This window comes from Copadichromis virginalis, linkage group LG4 (assembly GCF_057382275.1).
Source record: "Copadichromis virginalis isolate Kocher_CV1m ecotype Utaka linkage group LG4, C_Virginalis_male_GT1.1, whole genome shotgun sequence".
Lineage (NCBI taxonomy): Eukaryota > Metazoa > Chordata > Actinopteri > Cichliformes > Cichlidae > Copadichromis > Copadichromis virginalis.
The window spans coordinates 3,562,397-3,582,616 of NC_140621.1; the positions used below are offsets into that span (position 1 = coordinate 3,562,397).

At 43.0% G+C, this 20,220-nt stretch overlaps 1 protein-coding gene and 1 long non-coding RNA gene across 4 annotated transcripts; both read right to left on the reverse strand.

Annotated features, from left to right (window-relative positions):
• Nucleotides 1–6,085: 6,085 nt before the first annotated feature.
• LOC146710586 (deoxyribonuclease-1) lies at nucleotides 6,086–10,411 on the reverse strand. Of its 3 annotated transcripts, XM_085453151.1 has the most exons (10): nucleotides 10,282–10,411; nucleotides 9,872–10,011; nucleotides 9,053–9,191; nucleotides 8,568–8,656; nucleotides 8,391–8,492; nucleotides 7,467–7,582; nucleotides 7,170–7,282; nucleotides 6,930–7,084; nucleotides 6,761–6,854; nucleotides 6,086–6,279 (listed from the first exon to the last, which is right to left on the reverse strand). In XM_085453151.1, the coding sequence occupies exons 3-10, from the start codon at nucleotides 9,188–9,190 to the stop codon at nucleotides 6,229–6,231; spliced, it is 858 nt and encodes a 285-aa protein (XP_085309277.1). In that variant the 5' UTR covers nucleotide 9,191; nucleotides 9,872–10,011; nucleotides 10,282–10,411; the 3' UTR covers nucleotides 6,086–6,228. The 3 variants fall into 3 exon arrangements, with proteins under 3 accessions (XP_085309277.1, XP_085309276.1, XP_085309278.1); XM_085453150.1 differs by lacking the exon at nucleotides 10,282–10,411 and having other exon boundaries at nucleotides 9,872–10,107; XM_085453152.1 differs by lacking the exon at nucleotides 10,282–10,411 and having other exon boundaries at nucleotides 8,391–8,471; nucleotides 9,872–10,017.
• Nucleotides 10,412–14,141: 3,730 nt separating this feature from the next.
• LOC146710587 (uncharacterized) lies at nucleotides 14,142–16,901 on the reverse strand. Its single transcript, XR_014919975.1, has 3 exons — nucleotides 16,704–16,901; nucleotides 15,625–15,702; nucleotides 14,142–14,934 (listed from the first exon to the last, which is right to left on the reverse strand). It is a non-coding gene; the product is annotated as an uncharacterized LOC146710587 (long non-coding RNA).
• Nucleotides 16,902–20,220: the final 3,319 nt, after the last annotated feature.

Below are 20,220 nucleotides of genomic sequence, written 5' to 3' on the forward strand. Positions count from 1 at the left end.
ATTTCAATTTCTAATAGCATTATCTGCTTTGCAGTTAAACTCATCAAACTTAAATTGTGTTATTTGTATGTCTATGGGGATATATTCTGTGTAGGTCTTTAGTGCTAATGTTTTAGCCGTTGGCTGTAATGTTAGCTAGTTCATGGCTATAGGAGTCTGGGTCAGTTGTAACAGCAACAGTCTGGGTCAGTTGTAACAATAACGCAGATGTTACAACTTACCACACTATTACTTTAACTTATATTAAACAAGTTGGGGAAACGACATCAGCAGAGAGAGGTTCACTGGTCGCTTTTGTATATGCGGTTAATGCCATTGGCAACACAATTCCTCCACTGTTTGTGTTCCCACACATACATTATGCTGACCACTGTGTCAGAGATGGACCAGCAGGAAGTACTGGTAGTGGAAATAAATCAGGATGGGTGCAAGAAACAGATTTCCTCATTGTAATGGTGGGCGGTAATAACCAGTCCTCATGAAGAACAGTGCTCTTTAATGAATTCAGCACAGACTAACATCCAAGGGATAGCAGTGACACACATCGGCTATCAGCTAGCCACCTAACTGTATTCTATCTCTTTCTATTCTCTAAACCTTTTCCGGCTCCGCTTTACCTCTTATTTTGCGACACCACCCTCTAGTGGTGCAATATGATATAAACATTACGGAACACAACATCTCCTCTCTCTTTATAAAACGAGTTCACCAAATAGCATAGTACAGAAATAAAGTAATTCACTGTTTAGCAAACCAAACATACACTGGTGAACTTAAATGTCGCAATAGTTATAACATCAGAATACTACAGCTAGAAAAGCTAAATAAGCCTGACATTGTAAAATGAAAAGAAATTATTCCCGTTTTTCCATTACAATATTTTTCTCTAGTGCATTGGTGACAGGAAATCAGTTCTTCTTAAACCCAAAATAGAACAAGTAATGACATTTCTCTAATGTCCTTTTCAAGCAACCTATTATGGTACAATATAGTCTTTGTGCCAACGAGGCTTGTACTTGACGCGTGGCAGTCTTCTAGCAGTAGGTGAGCCAGTCTGGGTGTGGTGCAACCTAGCAATGTCAGCGTTCTTTTCAGTCACTGGGCGACAGCGTGCTAGATGAGTGGCATTCCAAATCTTCCCATCACTCAGCAAGAAGGCATTCGAGCCTTTGGCTTTTGTTACTGTTACAGGAGGGGTAAATCTGGGATGTCCTTTAGGGACATGGTGGGGTTTCCTTATCCTCACACTCTCTCCTGGTAGAAAAGAAGGTTTCCGTGCGTGACGCCTACCATCAGTGTAACGTTGCATTTTCAACTGATATTTCTGAACTGAGCGACGTGCAACGTCATCCAGTGGAGACACAGCAGGAGGCAAAGGGAGGACATCCAGTTTAGTACGCATCTTCCTGCCATACAGGAGTTCATAGGGAGCGAGGGAAGTAGTTGCATGCTGTGTTGCACGGTAAACTTGAAGCCAATCCAGCACAGTCGCCTTCCATGGTTTCGACTGCTGGATTGCTGTCTGGATACAGGTGTGGAGAGCACGATGAAACCGTTCGATTGCTCCGTTTGAAGCTGAGTAGTAGACAGATGTTCTGCTGTGGGAGATGCCTCTATTCTGGAGGAATGAGGTGAACATTACAGAGGTGAACTGTGTACCATTGTCAGTCACGATGTTCTCTGGGTTGCCATGACGACTAAAGACAGATGAGAGAAACTGAATGACATCATCAGTAGTAGCAGAAGGTGAAAAGGCAAGCTCAGGCCATTTGGAGTAGTAGTCAGTCAATGTTATGACATATCTACAAGCAGGTATAGCAGTATCAAAAGGCCCAACAATGTCAAGACCAAATTTTTTCCACGGTCCATCAGGCAGTGGGACGGGTTGGAGAGGAGCAGGGTTAGTATGTGCAGTTTTGTCATTGGACTGACAGAGGAGGCATGAGGTTATGGCAGACTGAACTTGTGAGTCCATTTTTGGCCACCAGTAGAGGTCTCGTAGTCTTTGTTTTGTGCGCACAATCCCTTGATGACTTTCATGTGCCAGTGCAATCAGTTTAAGTCTCACTGAAAGTGGTGCAATGAGCCTTGAGCCTCTGAGAACATAATCACTTAGGGTTGAAAGTTCATTACGGATTTTGTAGTAAGGTGCAAGCGTGACATCAAGTGCTTTGATTGAGGCAGGCCAGTCGCTTTGTATTTGTGAACGCAAAGCAACCAGTTCAGGGCAAGTTGAACAGGCAGAGTCAAAGTCCGCAACAGGAAGAGAGGACATGGCAGCAGAAACTTGGGCTACCATTTCATGATCTGCATCTGATGTAGGATGGGAAGAAACAGGCAGGGGCAGGCGAGAGAGACAGTCAGCTGTATAGTTCTGAGAACCTGGGCGGTAAATAACATCATAGTCAAAACACAGGAGGCGGGCAGACCAGCGGGCGATGCGCATTCCAGCCCTATTAATCCCTTTGGTGCTCAGCAGTGTTGTCAGAGCTTGGTGGTCTGTCCGCAGAGTAAAACGTCGGCCCCACAAATACGTTCTCCATTTCTCTGCAGCCCACACACAAGCATAAGCTTCTTTTTCAACAGTTGAGTACTTTTGTTCTGTTGCAGACAGTGTGCGGGAAGCAAACGCCACAGGTTTTTCTGTGGCATCAGGTTGCACTTGAGCAAATACAGCACCAAGCCCATAGTCACTTGCATCAGTAGAGATCACGACACGCAAGGCAGGGTCAAACAGTGCCAGTGCAGGACTATTCACCAGGAGTTTTTTTACTTCTTCAAAGCTCGCTTGTGCATCTAAAGTCCATGTGAAGGTGTTCTTGTCATTAGCACAGGCAGGCATAGGGGCTACAACAGTTGCAAAGTTTGGCAAGAACTTGGAGTACCATGACACCAAGCCCAGGAAGGATCTCAGAGCAACAGCATCGGATGGGGGAGGGGCTCTCAAAACAGCATCAATATGCTCCTCATCAGGAAGAATGCCATCAGCAGTGACAACATGACCTAGGAAGCGTAGCGATGTCTTCCTAAAATGGCATTTGTTTTCGTTAAGCACAAGTCCAGCATCTTTGAGCTTCTGCAGGACAGTGCTAAGGTTTTGGTCATGCTCAGCTGCACTTTTACTGTAGACAATAAGGTCATCCAGGTAGTTTTGGACACCTGGGAGGTTTTTAAGAATTTCAGCCATCATTTTCTGAAAAGCTGAGGGGGCAGAGGCCAGTCCATAAGGTACTCTACAGAATCTGAAGAGTCCATCATGTGTAATGAATGCTGTCAAATCTCTGCTATCTTCATGCAGGGGCAGCTGGTAGTATGCATTTGCAAGATCAATTGTAGAAAACACTTTTGCACCCTGTAAGCTGGCAAACAATTCATCCACATGTGGTAAGGGGTAGCAATCAGTGATCACAGCTTTGTTTGGTTCACGGAGGTCTGCACACAGCCTTATTCCACCAGTTTTCCGTCCTGTCACAACAATTGGGGATACCCATGGTGATGCATCAATCCGTTCAATGACACCAGCTTTGAGTAAACGATCCAGTTCTGCTGAAACTGAAGCCCTCACAGCAAACGGGAGACGTCGCAGCTTCTGACGCACAGGTTTGACTGTTGGGTCAACTTTCACTTTATGCACAAAGACACGCACACAGCCAATATCTGGGGCAGCAGGGATGCAAGAAGCAGGTGATGGGTTTGTAGACATCACAGAAGCAGTAGGATCAGTACATGGAGGTAGAACAGTATTGCCTGCAATGCTGACATTCAGCGCTTCCATCAGATCTCTTCCAAGAAGAGGAGTTCCTTTTCTTACAACAAAGAACACAGCTGAGGCAGATGCATTTCCTCTGCTCACTGTGACTTGCAGGCAGCCTAACACAGGGATTGTTTTCTTTGTGTATGTAACTAGTTGAAGGTCAGGTGGTTTTAGTGGCGTACCACTGAAGTGCTCTTCGTAGATGTGGTTAGGCAGGATAGAAACTGCAGAACCTGTGTCCACAATCAGTTCAATATCCTTAGCTGATGACGTAGGTGTGCTCACATTTATGCTGCATTGCAATCCTTTTGATGCATGAGAAGGATCTGTTAAGTAAAGGACTGTGAGTTTTGGTAAATGGACTTCCCGTACATCTCTTGTCTTGGATGAGCAGCAGACACGAGCAAAATGTCCAATTTTATGACACAGTTTACAAGTAGCTTTGGCAGCAGGACACTGACGAAAGTTGGCTAAATGACTGTTTGAACCACATCTAAAACAGTTCTTAGATGTTTTTGTTGCATGAGATGGCTTTGCAGGGTGAGCATTGTACTTATGTTTCCTCTGCATGGAGTGCGAGTGAGACTGCACAGCTTGGACTGGAGTACTGCTGTCTGCAGCTATGGATTTAGCTTGTTGGACTGCAGATTCCATTTGTGTTGCCAGTGTAACAGCTTTATCTAGTGTCAAATCAGGTTCAAGCAAGAGGCTTTCTCTTATGCTGGGGCTAGACACATGTTCAACTAGCTGATCACGGATCATTTCTTCTGTCCTGTCATCAAACTCACATTTAGAAGCAAGGTCACGCAAGCTGGCCACATACTGGATAACAGTCTCATGTGAAGCTTGTGTTCGCTGTCTGAAAGCATGTCTTTCCACAACAACATTTACCTTGGGTGAAAAGTATTGTTCTAGGGCAGTAACAGCAGAGGCAAAAGTGTCACCTGTATTTGGCAGTGAGTAGAAAATCCTTTGTCCCTCAGTTCCTAAGCAGTGAAGTAAAGTAGCTCTTCTTCGTGCTTCAGGCCAAGCATTCCCTGTTGCATTGATCACAAGCAAATAATTGTTGAACATACGCATCCACATGTTGAATGGCAAAGGAGGGTCTCCAGGGCAAGGCAAAAACATCGGTGGCGGATGGACGTTTGCAGTCATGATGACTCGGCAAAAAAACTCAAAGCAGAGAAAAAAAAACACGCAGGGTTACTCGTCGCCAAAATGTAATGGTGGGCGGTAATAACCAGTCCTCATGAAGAACAGACTAACATCCAAGGGATAGCAGTGACACACATCGGCTATCAGCTAGCCACCTAACTGTATTCTATCTCTTTCTATTCTCTAAACCTTTTCCGGCTCCGCTTTACCTCTTATTTTGCGACACCACCCTCTAGTGGTGCAATATGATATAAACATTACGGAACACAACACTCATCTTTCTGAAGCACTTTGCAAACCACACCAAGGTAAGCCATGATAAAAAGTAATGGAATTGCGATGCTGGTGAACAACTACATTTTTTCAGCTTCATTGTTATGTTCAAAATTGGTGCAAGAGTTGTAGGTTATAATGCCCACTGAGCCAATGAGGCCAAACTCAAGGAAGACCAACCAAAATTAATGAAATATTCAGTTGCAGAAAATTCCATAATTTGTCTTTTTTGGGGGGTTGGAATATGTTCAAAAGCTAGATTTCTGCATTCTGTCACACACACACACAGCTACATAAATGGCTCTAAGTGCATTCATGTGTTGAATAAAAAAGATTACATGTTAATGTTTTGTTAGTACTCTTATTTCATTGTGTTACATTTCACCCCAGGATATGTTACAACTAACCCAGACTATGGGGTTAATTGTAACATTTCACTCTTTGTGTTTGAGGCCATACCATGCAATGGGTAATTGTGCTGCAGAGAAAGTAGCTGCACTATTTAATAGCAGAGACATGTAAATACTTTGCATTACATTTTGAATCCACTACCTTAAAAGAGCTCCAATTTACAGACAGAAATGTCAAAGATGTGACAACTATCCCCGGTCTCCCCTACAGATGTATTACTCTACCGCTCTTTTATGTTTTTTCAACATTTTTGGCTCAGTTTTGCAGGTTAGTGTTTTGCTGTGTGTCTGAGCTGTTTTGGGAAATTAATTAAAAAACTTCAGTAACTCAAAACTCTGAAGACATTTAAGCAGACAAAAGAAGTGAAACAAAATACACACGCGTTATTAAAGGTTTCCAAATCAACAAAGGGTCTCAGTAAATGTTCCAGACAAATGTGCTCCACTGCAACAAGAAGCCGAATTCTTTACAACACACAAGTTTTCAGTGAAATTCTTTTAGTGGCTTTATTGTGCATTTGCATTTCATGAAGCTGTGGCTGACAGTAGTCCCCAACTGAATGATCATTGTGCTGGCTGCAGATTGAGCACGATGTGTGGAAAGCTTGTGGAAGTCACGGTTCAAGCAACGTGAGCCTAACCGCTCAGCTTCACCTCCACGGGGAAGTGGTCGCTGACAGCCAACGCCTGAGAGACAGAGAAACCGTTCTTTTAGTGGCTCACAGTTTGTGCTGCAGACGGCTTCAGTTTCCACAGGTTTCTTTCCAGTGCTGAAAAACTCAACGTGCCTGCATGGTAATGCCATCACTACAGTATACACTGCATTATGATTTTGTTTGCATCTCTGTGGTCGTTACTACAGCCACTGCTTTACAAAGTTGCTCGATTTTCTGTAGCTCAAAGCTGATATTAAAAAAGCAAAAGTGCTTTAAAACTGCATGATTTCTGATGGGGCGACTGCTTTGCCCTTTGTGTAGAATGCCTCTCTTCTGATTGGAGCTCAGTAAACATTTTGCTGACGAGTCTATGGTCTCAGTTGCAGTGAATACAACATTATGTTAACTTTTTATATTGACGTTTCCATTAGTGTCAGCGGGGAATGAGGCAGGTTGTGCTTTTTAGTTCAAATGAATTCTTACAGAGATAAGGATTGAAATTCATCTGTTACCAGATCTTGTTTGAGATTCAGGTCCGTCATGTAGTTATATACCTTCGCACTATCTTTCACCACTCCTCTCATCATGTCCGCAGTGACCACAATCCTGCAAACACAGAAAGATGATTAGAGTTTAGAGTTTGCGTGCACACATCAGAACGACCTGCCACAATCTGTCTACCTGTCGTAAGGGCAGACAGTTTGCGACACGGTAGTGTCGGCCGCATCAGTGATCAGCCAATGGAAAGTCTTGTCAGTGAAGATGCGGATCTGCTGCCAGTCAGACCCGGACACATAACTACAGCCTGCGTTGAAGTCACCCAGCAGCACGATGTCCTGCAGGGAGAGTAGTGTGAGTCGCATTTACCGAATGTGTGTTTTTCCACCAAATAAATGATTTTTACTTGTAGGCTGTAAATACATCATTGTTCCAGCGAGCGCGGACATCTGCCACCACGTCATAGAGAGCATTTAGCTCCCGAACAGCTGATTCTGGGGAGGTGTGCTGAGGGATCAGAGTAAAGTCTCTCACAGCTACAGAAGAGAAGGGAACGAAGGAGTGTTGACAGTGACGGAGGCGCTTACACCGCATGAGAATGATAAAGGACTAGTGACTAACATGTCCCAGGAACTACCACGCACAAATGTTTGAATGAGGATCCACATCATTATCAGTGTGATGCAGAAACAGCTGTATAACTCGAGCCACAGCACCTACCAGTGTGTTTGGAGGAGAACATTACGACAAACGGCTCCCTGCTAAAGGCGTCTTGTCCAGTTTCCTCCGGGCCGTCGTCATAGGTGTAGCTTTTTGCCACCGATACCAGCGCCTCCCTGTGGAGAAAATCACCACCTTTTCATTTGCTGCCAGTGTGTACTTCATTTCTAAACATGTCCAGTTGCTTCTCGGGACAAATTTATTGTAGTTCTGCTTTTCCCCTTTTTTTAAATCACTTCTTCTGAATTCTGAGTGTGTATAAGATGTATGTTTATGCCAGAACAAAGACGGAGGATTTGCCGTTAAATTACTTCAAACATGCCTCAAACACTACAAACATGCTGGAAATATAAATTTTTAATCAAGTTGTTTTGAATGGTTATTTGAGAAACTTATGGGAGGTTCTTTAACCCTCTGAGGTCTAAGTGATGATGATGATCCAACACCAATCCTGACTTTAACCCCGGGCAACGTGAACAAGTCATTTTTATTTTTGTTAAATTGTTTGGCTTTAAGAAACAAAGAAAACAATCAAACTATTCACATTCTGCCATGAAAAAGACTTTTTCCCTTTCTACAAAATACATATTTAGAGCAAGAACTAAAAATGCTTTTTACACGGCATCACTGCAACGAACCATGTTTTGTTGCAAATAGCCGCCCCTCCCTGAGCCTGGTTCTGCCGGAGGTTTCTTCCTGTCAAAAGGGAGTTTTTCCTTCCCACTGTTGCCAAAGTGCTGCTCATAGGGGTCATTTGATTGTTGGGTTTTTCTCTGTATGTGTTATTGTAGGGTCTACCTGACAGTATAAAGCGCCTTGAGGCGACTCTTGTTGTGATTTGGCGCTGTGTAAATAAAATTGAACTGAATAAATATCATTTCACTGTGTGTAGAGTAGAGACTTATTTTTTTCATCGTGGTGCACCTGTAAAGGAAGAGATATCGCTCTTTATAGGTGCTCGCACCGAGAGGCTCGCTGACGATGTATTTGTACTGAGGAGAATCTCTGGGGGGAAACAAACACACACTTTTATGTTTCCATACGTTTGCATTTCATGCTCAGTGTTACTCTGAATGTTCCATGTTCGGTGTGTGGACTCACTTGTTGACGTACTCCATGAGTTTTTGGGTTGCTGAGAGATCACTGTCTCTGACCTCTTGGATCAGAATGACGTCATAGCGTTGGACAATCTGCAAAACACACATAAAAAATGAAAATGAATCAGCTGATTGTCCATCTTGCAACATCACGTTTGTTTATATTTTACCTTGCACGAAAAAATTCATGTGTTAAGCTTTAGATTGTAAAGGCAACGCTACAGCTGTTGCACATCCAGTTATTTCATTGATCATTCCTTAAGCATAGAGGTGGGAATATTCTGGGAATATTCAGGTTTACTTCTGCAACAGGCCAAATCATCCAAAGCATTTCTCAAAATTCAGTTCAAACTATTTCAAAACGCACACACAAGATAACACTTCTGGATTGGTTTTGAAAGCACTCTGACCCAAATTGCATTACAAATGGGTGGATGTAAACATTTTGTACAAACTGTCATATCTACCAAAGAGGGAAAAGTCCCAGACCTTGGTAATGATGTTCATCAGAGTGGTGTTGGAGGCTTTGGTGTCTCCGAAGGATTTGATGTTAAAGGCTCCCAGCAGCAGCGAGTTAGAGAGATGCAGCAAGGTCAGAAAAAGCCCCAAAGTGCCCACCAAATGCATCCTACACCAAACAGGTCACATGTTAAAAATGACTTAGAAATCACATGAAACACTGACGCTTACAAATGATTTCATATTTATTTTACACGTATGTAAGCTAATGACTTCCCAGGTTATCAGGTTAATAATTTCCAGTTCCTGTGCATTAAAAACCGATTTGCAGGCTGAAGTAAGGCCTTTCCTTTCACTCCATATTTCTCTGTCATAAAGTCCAGTTTAACATGGAGTTTAGTCCAAAACAAAGCGGCTCATGTTCCACCATCTGCTGAGAGCTCATGACATGAGAGTGAGAGACCAAACACCTGCTCCTCTGGATGTAGTTTTGGCAGTTTATCTAACATGCTATTTAGCGCGTCACTATTTGCAGCATGTTGCAAGGCTTGGTAAAATATTATCCTTTTAGGACAATATATTACTCTGTTGCCCTGGTTACACCGTCCTGGAGCTGTTGTGGAAGACCAAAGGTTGCCAAATATGGAAACAGAGAGCTGCATTTATACTGTGATGGTTTGCATGTGCTGCTGAAATGTGTTTGTAAACGCACAATTACTGCAGGAAAAATGCACAAAAGTTACTGTAATGCTGCTGTAGCCTGAAACATCCACTCTAAACAAGAAACTGGCTCACAGTATTGCACCGAATACAGCTCAGATGTTTTTGTAGCGAGTGAGAGGTCCATACCTGCTCCTGTATGTCTGCACGGTGGAGACGCCTGAACTCGTGAATCTTCTGAAAGCTCCTGAAAAGCTTCTGAGCAGAATGGCGACCAGTGTCTCTTTTGAGGTTTTTATCTACCTGCAGGCGCATGTGACTGCAGGGTGCTGGGGAGGAGTACAGAGAAAAGGTGTGTTGTGGATGGGGTACAGATTTCAGGCTTTCAGGTTCTCACATCCCAAGATTGCAGTGCAACAAGGATAACGTTGCAACCTCAAATTCTTTTCTGCTCGTCATACAATAAAAACACTTCAGCATTGTTTTAACTTGCTGTTGTCCTGTTTGGCATTTGTGTGAAGTTCTGTCACACTTCACAAATGAACTCAGAATGAGTGTCGCAGTGTTGGGATGACCTTAAACTTTGGCAAAATCCTTACGGAAACTGAAGAAATTCCTTCAAGCAGTTTGAAAGATGCCTTGTTCATGAGAGCAGGGACAGACAAAACATAATATCTACTCTAGGTCTGCTCCAGCAGAGACACGTAACAGTCATTAGCAATAACAACAGTAATATTGCTACAGCCTTGTTAAACTATCATCTGTCCCAGTGTTATATCTTGAAATCAGACCTTCAAAAACCTTCCGATAGGCTGATACAACACAAGTATGCCACCGTCTCCACCTTATTGGTCAGAAAGTTTTTCTTCCCAGTTGTAGCTGAACAAACAGAACCCATTCACTTACAATGCATTCAAGCTTGACAACACAATAATACACTTTAGTGAAGTTTCATAAAAGTGCTCATACTTACAGCATGTTACAGTTGTCATGTTACTGATGAGGGTTAAGCTCTATGTTTTTAACATTGTAATCAGATCTGCCAGGTCGGTGCTTAGACATATACCGGTGTCCACTACACCCAGCCTCCTGACTCTTTCTTTACTGCCAGCTGTCGAGAATCTGATGCCTCAGCAAATACTGAATAAATTTCGGTGCCACCGCTGCTGTCCACATTCATGCTCCCGTCAGGGTAAACCATAGTTTCCCAAACTTTCCATGTATTTTAAACTTGAGAATCCAAGTGAAGCCAAGATGTTTGCTGACTATTAGTCTTGTTTATGAAGTAGACAAACGAATTTTGTGTAGAAAGGATGAGGGCTCAGTGTGCGCGTGAGGAAAGCTTGCACGAGAGGAAATCTCCACTGGGACATGGAAAACTACCACATACTGACCTAAAGAGCAACGAGTACAGAGGGAGAAACAGCAGGAAGTGCAGCTTAACCACAGATTTGTAGCCACTCTTGCAGTTTAAACCAAAGACCAACAGAGAGTTGCACTAGGGCCAAAGTAGCAGGATCATTTTCTGTATTTGACTTTTGGTTATATGCACATGTGACCTGTTGGGGGGTGCAGATGTGCAGTATCTGCACCTTATATTTATATTTTATTTTATATTATATTTTTCTCTAACATCCATAAACATGCACACTCTGGTAAAACTAATTAAAGTTAAATACTTCTTTGTAAGATGTTTAATAAAGAATGATAAAATGGAAAAGTGCCATGTGTGTAGCTAAAAATAAGCCCCAGAGCGAACGCCAAGGCTGCAGTCTGGGAACCGGCGGGGCGGTCACCGCTGGGATGTGCTTATCAGAGTGTGGAAAGTTGTGGACTTTAAAGTGTTGAACTTTGATGGATAACCAGTAGGGGTGCAACGATACACAAAATTCACGGTTCGGTTCGGTTCGATACTTTGGTGTCACGTTTCGATATTTTTTCGATACAAAAAAATGTTCATGCATTTTTAATTTGTCATTTATTAAAATTATAAATATATATTTTAACTCAAAGGTATAGTTTTTAAATTTAACCCTAACCCTTGTGCATGTTTTTTATTTTGACAGCAAATGCGCACCTGCGGACCACTTATGTGCAGCCCTGGTTATTTAGCTTGTCATATTGCAGCCACAGAAATTCTTTTGTCCATGAAACCATAAAGCTGCACTTTCTTTTTGCCTTATAGTCTGATTTGTCATAACTTCTCCGTTTTGTGGTAAGCTTTTCTTTGGCTGTCACTTCTTCACCCTGACCTGTCTTATTTGGCTCAGCAGAACTGAAATGCTTTTACACGCACTCACATAAGCTCAGCGATTCTCTGCGCGATCAACCTCTCACATGTTTAAGCTGCGGGAGATTTCACTTGTCATGTTTGCATAGTAAGCTAACGATTAATAAGACGATGTCAGAGGAATTGGTGCGCAAATTATCATCACTCACAGATCAGTGCTGTCGCTCTCTATACACAGTTCACACGATTGCAAAGTGAAAGCAAAAAAACAAGCGCAAATTCAAACGCGACTTCAATATGTCACATATTGACAGTGGCTCACCGATGCCAATGACATAATTACCCAGCTACATTTCTGAAAGAATGCAAAAGCATTGACATATATTTTTCCTACAATAGCCCGACGGGCAGGGCAGAGATAGATTTTGGTAGCCCGACTGAAAAAATCGCTAGCTCCAGGACGTCGGGCTAGCGATATTGCGAGCCCTGTATCTGATTGAGGAATCACTCATCTTTGGAAAAGAGAGTTTATTACAGAGAAATGTCTCTTTCCAAAATAAAAGCTATACTATCCGCTTCTTCTGGGTTATATTCTCAGCAGCATAAGGAGAATCATGTGCTAACAGCTGTCTAAATGACTCGGCTAAAGTTAGTAGCATGCTTGTTGTTTTTGTCTTTGCACTAGGATGATGTCGGTGTAAATGTGCAGTCATATTCGTTGTGTTCCCACTAGTGCTTTCAGGTTAATCTCGTTGAAATGACCTTAACGCCACAACACGGCAAATCTCCGTTAACGAGCTACCGCCGATCGCCCCGTGCATGGGGCTAGACGGCCAACACGTTAACGAGCTAACTGCGCTAACACACTAGCTCCCACCCATGTAATTGAGCATTGCATGGCACATCCAACATACTGTTTTACTTTAATCCATGACTCGCTTACCTTCAGGGTCATACGTCACATGAAAACCAAAATAATTCCAAACGCCAGATCTGAATGAGGTTCAATTTGCCTGTTGCAAGGAGAGCTTAGCTTCTGTCTCGCTAGCTTGCCCTGCGCTCTTCCTTCTGACTATGCTGTCTGTGTTGAGCGCTCAGTGGATCTGCGCTCGACAGTGCAGCCTAGGCGGAGTAGTCGAACACAGATTCTCTGAGCGCTCAACACAGACAGCATCGTCAGAAGGAAAATTGATAAAATAAATTACAAATGTTGTATTGTTCGATACATATGCGTACCGAACCGAAAGCACTGTATCGAACGGTTCAATATCGATACGAATATCGTTGCACCCCTAATAACCAGTCGTGTCTCAGATCAAACGTGCAGAATAAAATCTTTGCCATAACTGTTGGCATGAGAGTGATGCTCATTATCCCTTTTGGCAACATTTTGAATAGCACCATCTGGTCAAGCAAGGCCATGTGACACACTGAGCTCGTGATACTGGTTTTGGGCGGCAGTGATACGGACACTACTGGACTGAAACTGGTTTGAGAGTCTGCTAAAACGACAGCATGTAAGGACACAATGACTGTGTTTTAGTAAGTGTTTACCTGTTTTACTAAATGTACTTAAGAACTGCTGAGACCGTTTATAAACCTGTGTTTAAATTTCAAGAAAAGAATGATGCATTTGCATTTCTGTATTAATAGTTGGAACCGAGGAGGAAATATGAATATGAATGCAGCTGCATCGTTTTTTGCATTCATGATGTCGTTTTATTCAAATCAGTTTGTGTTAAATGCCCCAGACAACAAATCTGTTGTCGGTTTAATTTCAGAAAGGATGGCGCCACATCATGTGATCATTACAGCATATGTACAGATCTAAATGCATTTCATGTCCTATTATAGTTTTATTCACTTCAGATTAGCATCAAAGTTGTAGCCGCGTCTTTGCCCATTATGAGCCATAAAGTTGGACACTGTTGGAGACTGTTCTGCTGGTGATAAATGAAACGAGACGATCGTTTAAAAGGATTTTATTTTGAAATCTAACACCCATGTAGAGCTAACATTGATCGTAATAACATCGTAATAACATCGTAATAACATCGTAATAACATTTTTACAGTTTGTGTAAACCCAACAGAAACCATGTTGTCCCAAAACGCTGCGTTTGTGTCCCATATGTAACACCGTGTATTATCCAACTTATTTCACATGGTTTAACTTGAACTTTAAAAACTACAATCAAGTTTTGCTATATTACCAGTAACAAATCTTTTATATACACATTAGCTTGTTTAAAAAAACTGACTGAATTACCTCTAAACTGGTTCTAGGCTTTGTCACACTGGTCGCACTGGTGCGTGTCCATGGTCAGTAAGTGTAGGGTTGACTTAAGCTCGAGTTTGTGTAAACTGAACTGCTGCACCGATCACGTATCAGCGTCTGTTGGCGTGTTTCTGGGGTCGCTGGCTGGAGGCTTTCCCAGAAAGGTCACATGCGGCACCAGCTTGTGTGTCGCCAAGCTCGACTTCAAAGCAAAAGCCCTCCCACACTGGTCACACTTGTGTGCTTTAACTCCACTGTGGACCAGTTTGTGTCTCTTTAAGTTGCTCTTATAATTAAAAGCCTTTCCGCACTCCTCACATGTGTGGGGTTTTTCTCCGCTGTGGACCATCTCATGGATTTTTAAGTAGCTCATCTGAGTAAAAGCCTTCTCACACTGGCTACATGCGTATGGTTTGACTCCTCTGTGCAGGCGCTGATGAGTTCTCAAGTTGCTCATCAAACTAAATGTCTTTCCACACTGGTGGCACATGTGTGGTTTGACGCCGCTGTGGCTGAGGTGATGTGTTTTTAAGTTGCCTTTCCAAGTAAAAGTCTTTCCACACTGGTCACAACTGAAGGGCTTTTCCCCACTGTGGATGCGCTGGTGTCTTCTGAGGTGAGACGGGGCATGAAACTTCTTGTTACACTGATCACACCTGTAGTGCTCAAGTAAGTTTGCACTTGAGTGAGCATCTTCAGCCAACTGAGAGCACTGAGGTGTTGGGCTCTCTTTGTCGTCTTGTTCCTACAGCAACAAAGACACAGGCAGGGAGTCAGAAGCTTAATAAGTGTTTGAGTTAAATCTTGTTTTGTCGTGCCGGCCTCTCTGCTTCGATAAGAAACCTGTTTGTTGGATGATGCCCATAATAGTAACCTGTTGTGTTGTAAATTGTTTGGATGCGTTTTGGAAAAGAAAGACTGTATTATTGCATAAAATACATTTAAACAAGTGCATCGCTGATTGCATCTTGTGGACATCGGTTCTACCAGCTGATTGCCCTGCTCAGTCTTTACGCCCGACCCAACGAGGGACAATCAAATGCAGAGGGGACAGTGCGACTTCACCCGTGCACTTGCACCTCTTGCACACAGTCCTCATTTACAAAGTGGAAATAAGGAAAGGTCTAAGAGGTTGAAGCCTTCGTCTTTCCATTTACTATTTTCTTTTCTTAACATGCATTTTGTTTCTCATGTTCTGGAAAACTGTAAATAATTACTAAAGGGTGGTAGTTAACAATAATCATAATGATATAATGACAATAAATGATGATCATTCATGAAAGTTGTACTGATAGACTTTTCACGTTTCCTAAAAGCAGCTCGGCCTTGGTTTGCACGGCACTTCCAGATGTGTTTATAAACTACGAACAATTTCACGTATAAAAGTCTGTAAAATGTTCGGACTCATGATTTATAAAAACGATGTTTTTCTCACCGTGTGTGAAGAAAACATTTTCTTCTTTCCAAGATGGCCGACTACGTTCCTCCGTCAGACTGCTCGACCCACCAACACCTGCCAGGAAAGAGCTTTATTAGGCTCCGGAGCCGAAATGCACATTAAAGTCACTTTACATCCAGATGACTTAGACCGTCCTAAGATAATAAACTTTTAGCCTGGTCTAGATTAAACTGAGCTGATGGCAAGACGGAGGATCAGAGGACTTGAAGCTTTAAATAATCCCTCAAGGAGACAGGTCTAACCTTTCCTTTGAAATATCTCTGAGGTAGCATGGACAACATACACGTGCAGATGAGAAATGACACCCTGATTCAATCATTCCCTCTCTGTAAACACTTTAACTGGGAAGCCAAGCTAAAGGTTAAATGATCAGCGGCTGTAGGTTTAGCTGTGCTCGTATGCCCGGACAATACAAATATATAAATAAAGAACTGCACACAAACACAATTACACTACTTGATCTGTTACAATCGAGCGACATTACTTGTCAGCATCTGGAATCATGGAACTCTTTGGTCACGGTGAAGGAACAGTGTGCAGGGCTGTTTTTAAAATGAGGTTTTTCACCAAGCATCCTGATGGGCTCTTCCCAAGAGTTAGTGGACAGATAGTTGGAGGTCATGTTCCCAACAAGCAGCAACTGGTGCCGAGGATGAAAGGAACCATGAATGTGCTCAAAGCTAGATTGCGAAACCGCGATATCAGAAACACATCCTGCATGTGCTGAACTTGCTTTCTAGCAAAGCACCCTGGTTTGCAGTGTCCCAGGTGTAGGCCAGCACTGAGGATTGTTCTCCAGTCACTGTACACACAGTTTAAGGGAGGACAGCAGTTCCTACTTTGAAGGTAAACCTTAAATGATCAGCAGCCATGAGTTTAGTTGTGCTCGTACAAGTTATTGTCTCCAGTGTCTCTGCGGGTCCCTAACACTCCCTCACAAACACACCTGAGCTGGGAACATACCTGAGGGAGAGCAGCAGATGACAGCATGCAGGAGACAACAAACTAATCTAAACATATAAAACAACTCCAACCAACATCAGCTTGGTGGTTACCTTTGGAGGAGCCCAGCCCATGAGCTGTGCTGTGATGACTTATGGTGAACAGGTGTGCCAACAACTAAGAGCCGAGACAGAGCCTCTTAAAGCTGTAGGACAAAAAACAGCACGTCCAGAGCACCTGAAGGCCAGAAGGTGGCAGCAGCAAACGGGTGTCAGGTACAATCTTCAGCTTCCATAGTATCTACAGATCATACACTCCTCCCTTTGCTCAGTGTTTTCACCTTCAGCACATAAAGGTGAACTTCAACCACACCAACAGACTGGAATATGTTCACCCACACAGACCTGGACCAGTACGCCTCATCTGTACTGGATTACATCTCCAAAACCACAGACAGTGTCACCACCTGACAGTGGGCAGGGATAGCTCAGTAGGTAGAGTGGTGGCACCATGATCGGAAGGTCGGTGGTTCGACTCCACTGAACGGCTACCCTGAGGTACCCCTGAGCAAGGTACCGTCCCTACACACTGCTCCCCGGGCGCTGCATTGGTGGCTGCCCACTGCTTCACTGGGTGAATGGGTTAAATGCAGAGGAACTATATCCCTACGGGGACTAACATGCACACTTTACTTTACACCCAGAAACGGATCACCATGTACCCCAACCAGAAGCCTTGGATGAACCGGGATCTTCGTCTCTTCCTGAAGGCCCGCAACACCGCCTTTAGGTCAGGAGATGCACACGCCTACAGCACAGCCAGGGCTAATCTAAAGAAGGGCATCAAAAAAGCCAAACACCATTACAAAAAGAAGGTAGAAGAACACTTCTCCAACTCCAACCCCCGACGCATGTGGCAAGGACTCCAGACCATCACAGACTACAGGACCACCAAACCCTCCCCCGCATCCTCTGATGCAGGGGCGGAGCGTGGGGGTGGCTTACGGGGCTTAAGCCCGGGTTGTTTTGTCAGAAGCCCGGGGTATTTTGGAGTGTAATTTTTTCATAGTTAGATGCCTGGCTGACAACTGTATAAAACAAAAAGTACACACAATATTCGAAGCACATAGTGCACACTGTGGGAATTTACGACTGTGCGTGAATCCCCCCCTGATATTGGTATGATCCAAGCTCAGGCACTAAGCGACTGAGCGAGGGGGCGGGGGGAGCTGCTGCCCGTGAGTGCGCTGTTGGAGAGACGGAGCCAGCCATACTAAGGAGAGCTTAAGTTTGAGCAGGTACCAAAGCAAATCATTCGTACCGTACAAATAATGTAAATATGACGGTGCATCACGAAAGATTGATATGAAACTGATCACTTGACCAATATTATTTTACTTGCTCTTCAAGTGAATCAACAAATGGCGAAATGAAAAGCCGAACAAATGCTATTTTTTAGAGAATCTTAGCTTACGTGTGTTTATTTCATATTTTCAGTTCTTACCCTCCCCGACTAAATCGGTTTCAGTTATGTACTGAAATATAAGAATGGACATTAGAGGCTTCTTTCAAAGAAAAAACTCAGGTAAATGTTATTTTATATATTATGCTTTGTATGTTGTTCAGTATATTTCTATGCAAAACAAGAGGGATTTCAGTACACAGCAGGATATTCACATTTGTAACCAGATATTTACACTTTAGGGAGAAAACATAAAACATTTTTTACTGTACAACATCAATTTAGAGTAAACTTTTGTTTTAGATAAATATTGAAATATATTTTGAATTAGTTAAATGTCAGAATAAAGAGAGACAGAGCTGTCTATTTTTTATCACTTTCATTAAATTTAGGAGTACATGTACACTAAGTTTATTGTTAATTAATAAGAAACTCCAGAGGATTCCATTCTGAGCTGAAGAAGCTTCTGATAGGTTCGTAGAGTCCATGTGAGTAAACTGGTGGCACAGCTGTGGATGCATATAAGGCAAAACACAGAGGCTGTTTCTGTGACATGGGAACATCAAGAGATGTCAACCAAAACACCAGGAAAAGAATCGTGGAGCTCCATAAGTGTGGCTCAGTTTGAATACAATTTGGTGCCATTTGCAATTAAGAAATACAGATAGTTTCTCTCTTTACTCTTAAAGTTAACAAATATGTTTTTATATTTATCAATCTAAAAAAATAAACATTTAGTCTGATTTGATGTTACAATTAAAAAGTGTTTGTGTTTTGATCTGAAGAGTTTGTAAATATCTGGTTTCAACTGTATATTTGATGATTGTCAGCACAAAGAGGGAGAGAGAGGAGCAGAGATTGAGATGGAGAATGAGGACAGAACAGAGATGAACAAGAGCAGGTGAGACACATGTTAGTCAAATGGTTGCTTACTAAAAGTATCACCGTATCATAGGTACTCATGTATCTCGTACCTAGTGTTTCTTTTTAGGTTTGCTATTTTTCAAATTCTATATTTATTAAGTTATGCAGGCTTGTTTGCACAACAAGGCTAAATAATTATATAAACTTTTCTCAATCTAAATATTGTACTTTGGTAGAATTAAATAAATAAGTGTAGTGCAGGTCTATGATGATTTTTAGTGCTACTATCATCTAGTTCTGATTGTGGTTATGTCTTGGTTAAGTCCTCAGTAGTCCTGATTTTGAACTGTTGTAGTCCTGTTTTAATTCTGGATCAGTTCTGGGTCTGGTTGAATTGGGGTTTAGTCCCTGTGTCTTGATACAGCCCCGACTTTGTTCTGCCTCGCTGCTTAATTAAAAAACTAGTTTAAGGTGTCCTGCATGTGTGATATATATATTTCCCTATATGAAGTCATTCTTTTTTGAACAAAACTCAAAACAGAGCCTATTAATCTTTCAGTCATTTCTACACCCCCCCCCCCCCTCAAAAAAAAAAAAATCCCACATGCATACTACCCTTTAGGGCTAAGCCCCGGGTGTTTCAAATGTCTGGCTCCTCCTCTGCTCTGATGTCTCCTTCCTCAATGAGCTCAACAACTTTTATGCTCGTTTTGAGCGAGGGAACCCCACAACCACAACCAAAGCAGACATGACACCAGACCACCAACCTATGACTCTCTCCCCCACCGATGTGGGAGCGGTGCTGAGCAGGATCAGTGTCCACAAGGCTGCAGGTCCTGATGGCATCCCCGGGCGTGTTCTCAGAGCGTGTTCTGGGGAGCTTGCAGGAGTGCTCACAGACATATTCAGTCTGTCCTTGGCCCACGCTGTGGTACCGGCCTGCTTCAAATCCACCTCCATCGTCCCGATACCCAAAAACTCCAACCCATCTTGCCTCAATGACTACCGCCCAGTAGCACTCACCCCCATCATCACTAAGTGCTTAGAGCAGCTGGTCCTAGCACACTTCAAATCCTGTCTCCCCCCCACCCTGGACCCCCACCAATTCGCATACTGCCAGAACAGGAGCACAGAGGATGCAGTCTCCATCGCACTGCACTCTGTCCTCTCACACCTGGACAACAACAACACTGAAGGAAACGGTTTCCAGGGCCTACTCCGTGGATCGGCTTCCTCCGAGGCGTGGACGTCTATCAGCAGAGAATGTCCCTTAGTCTGTAACACAGTCAAATATATTCTCAAGTA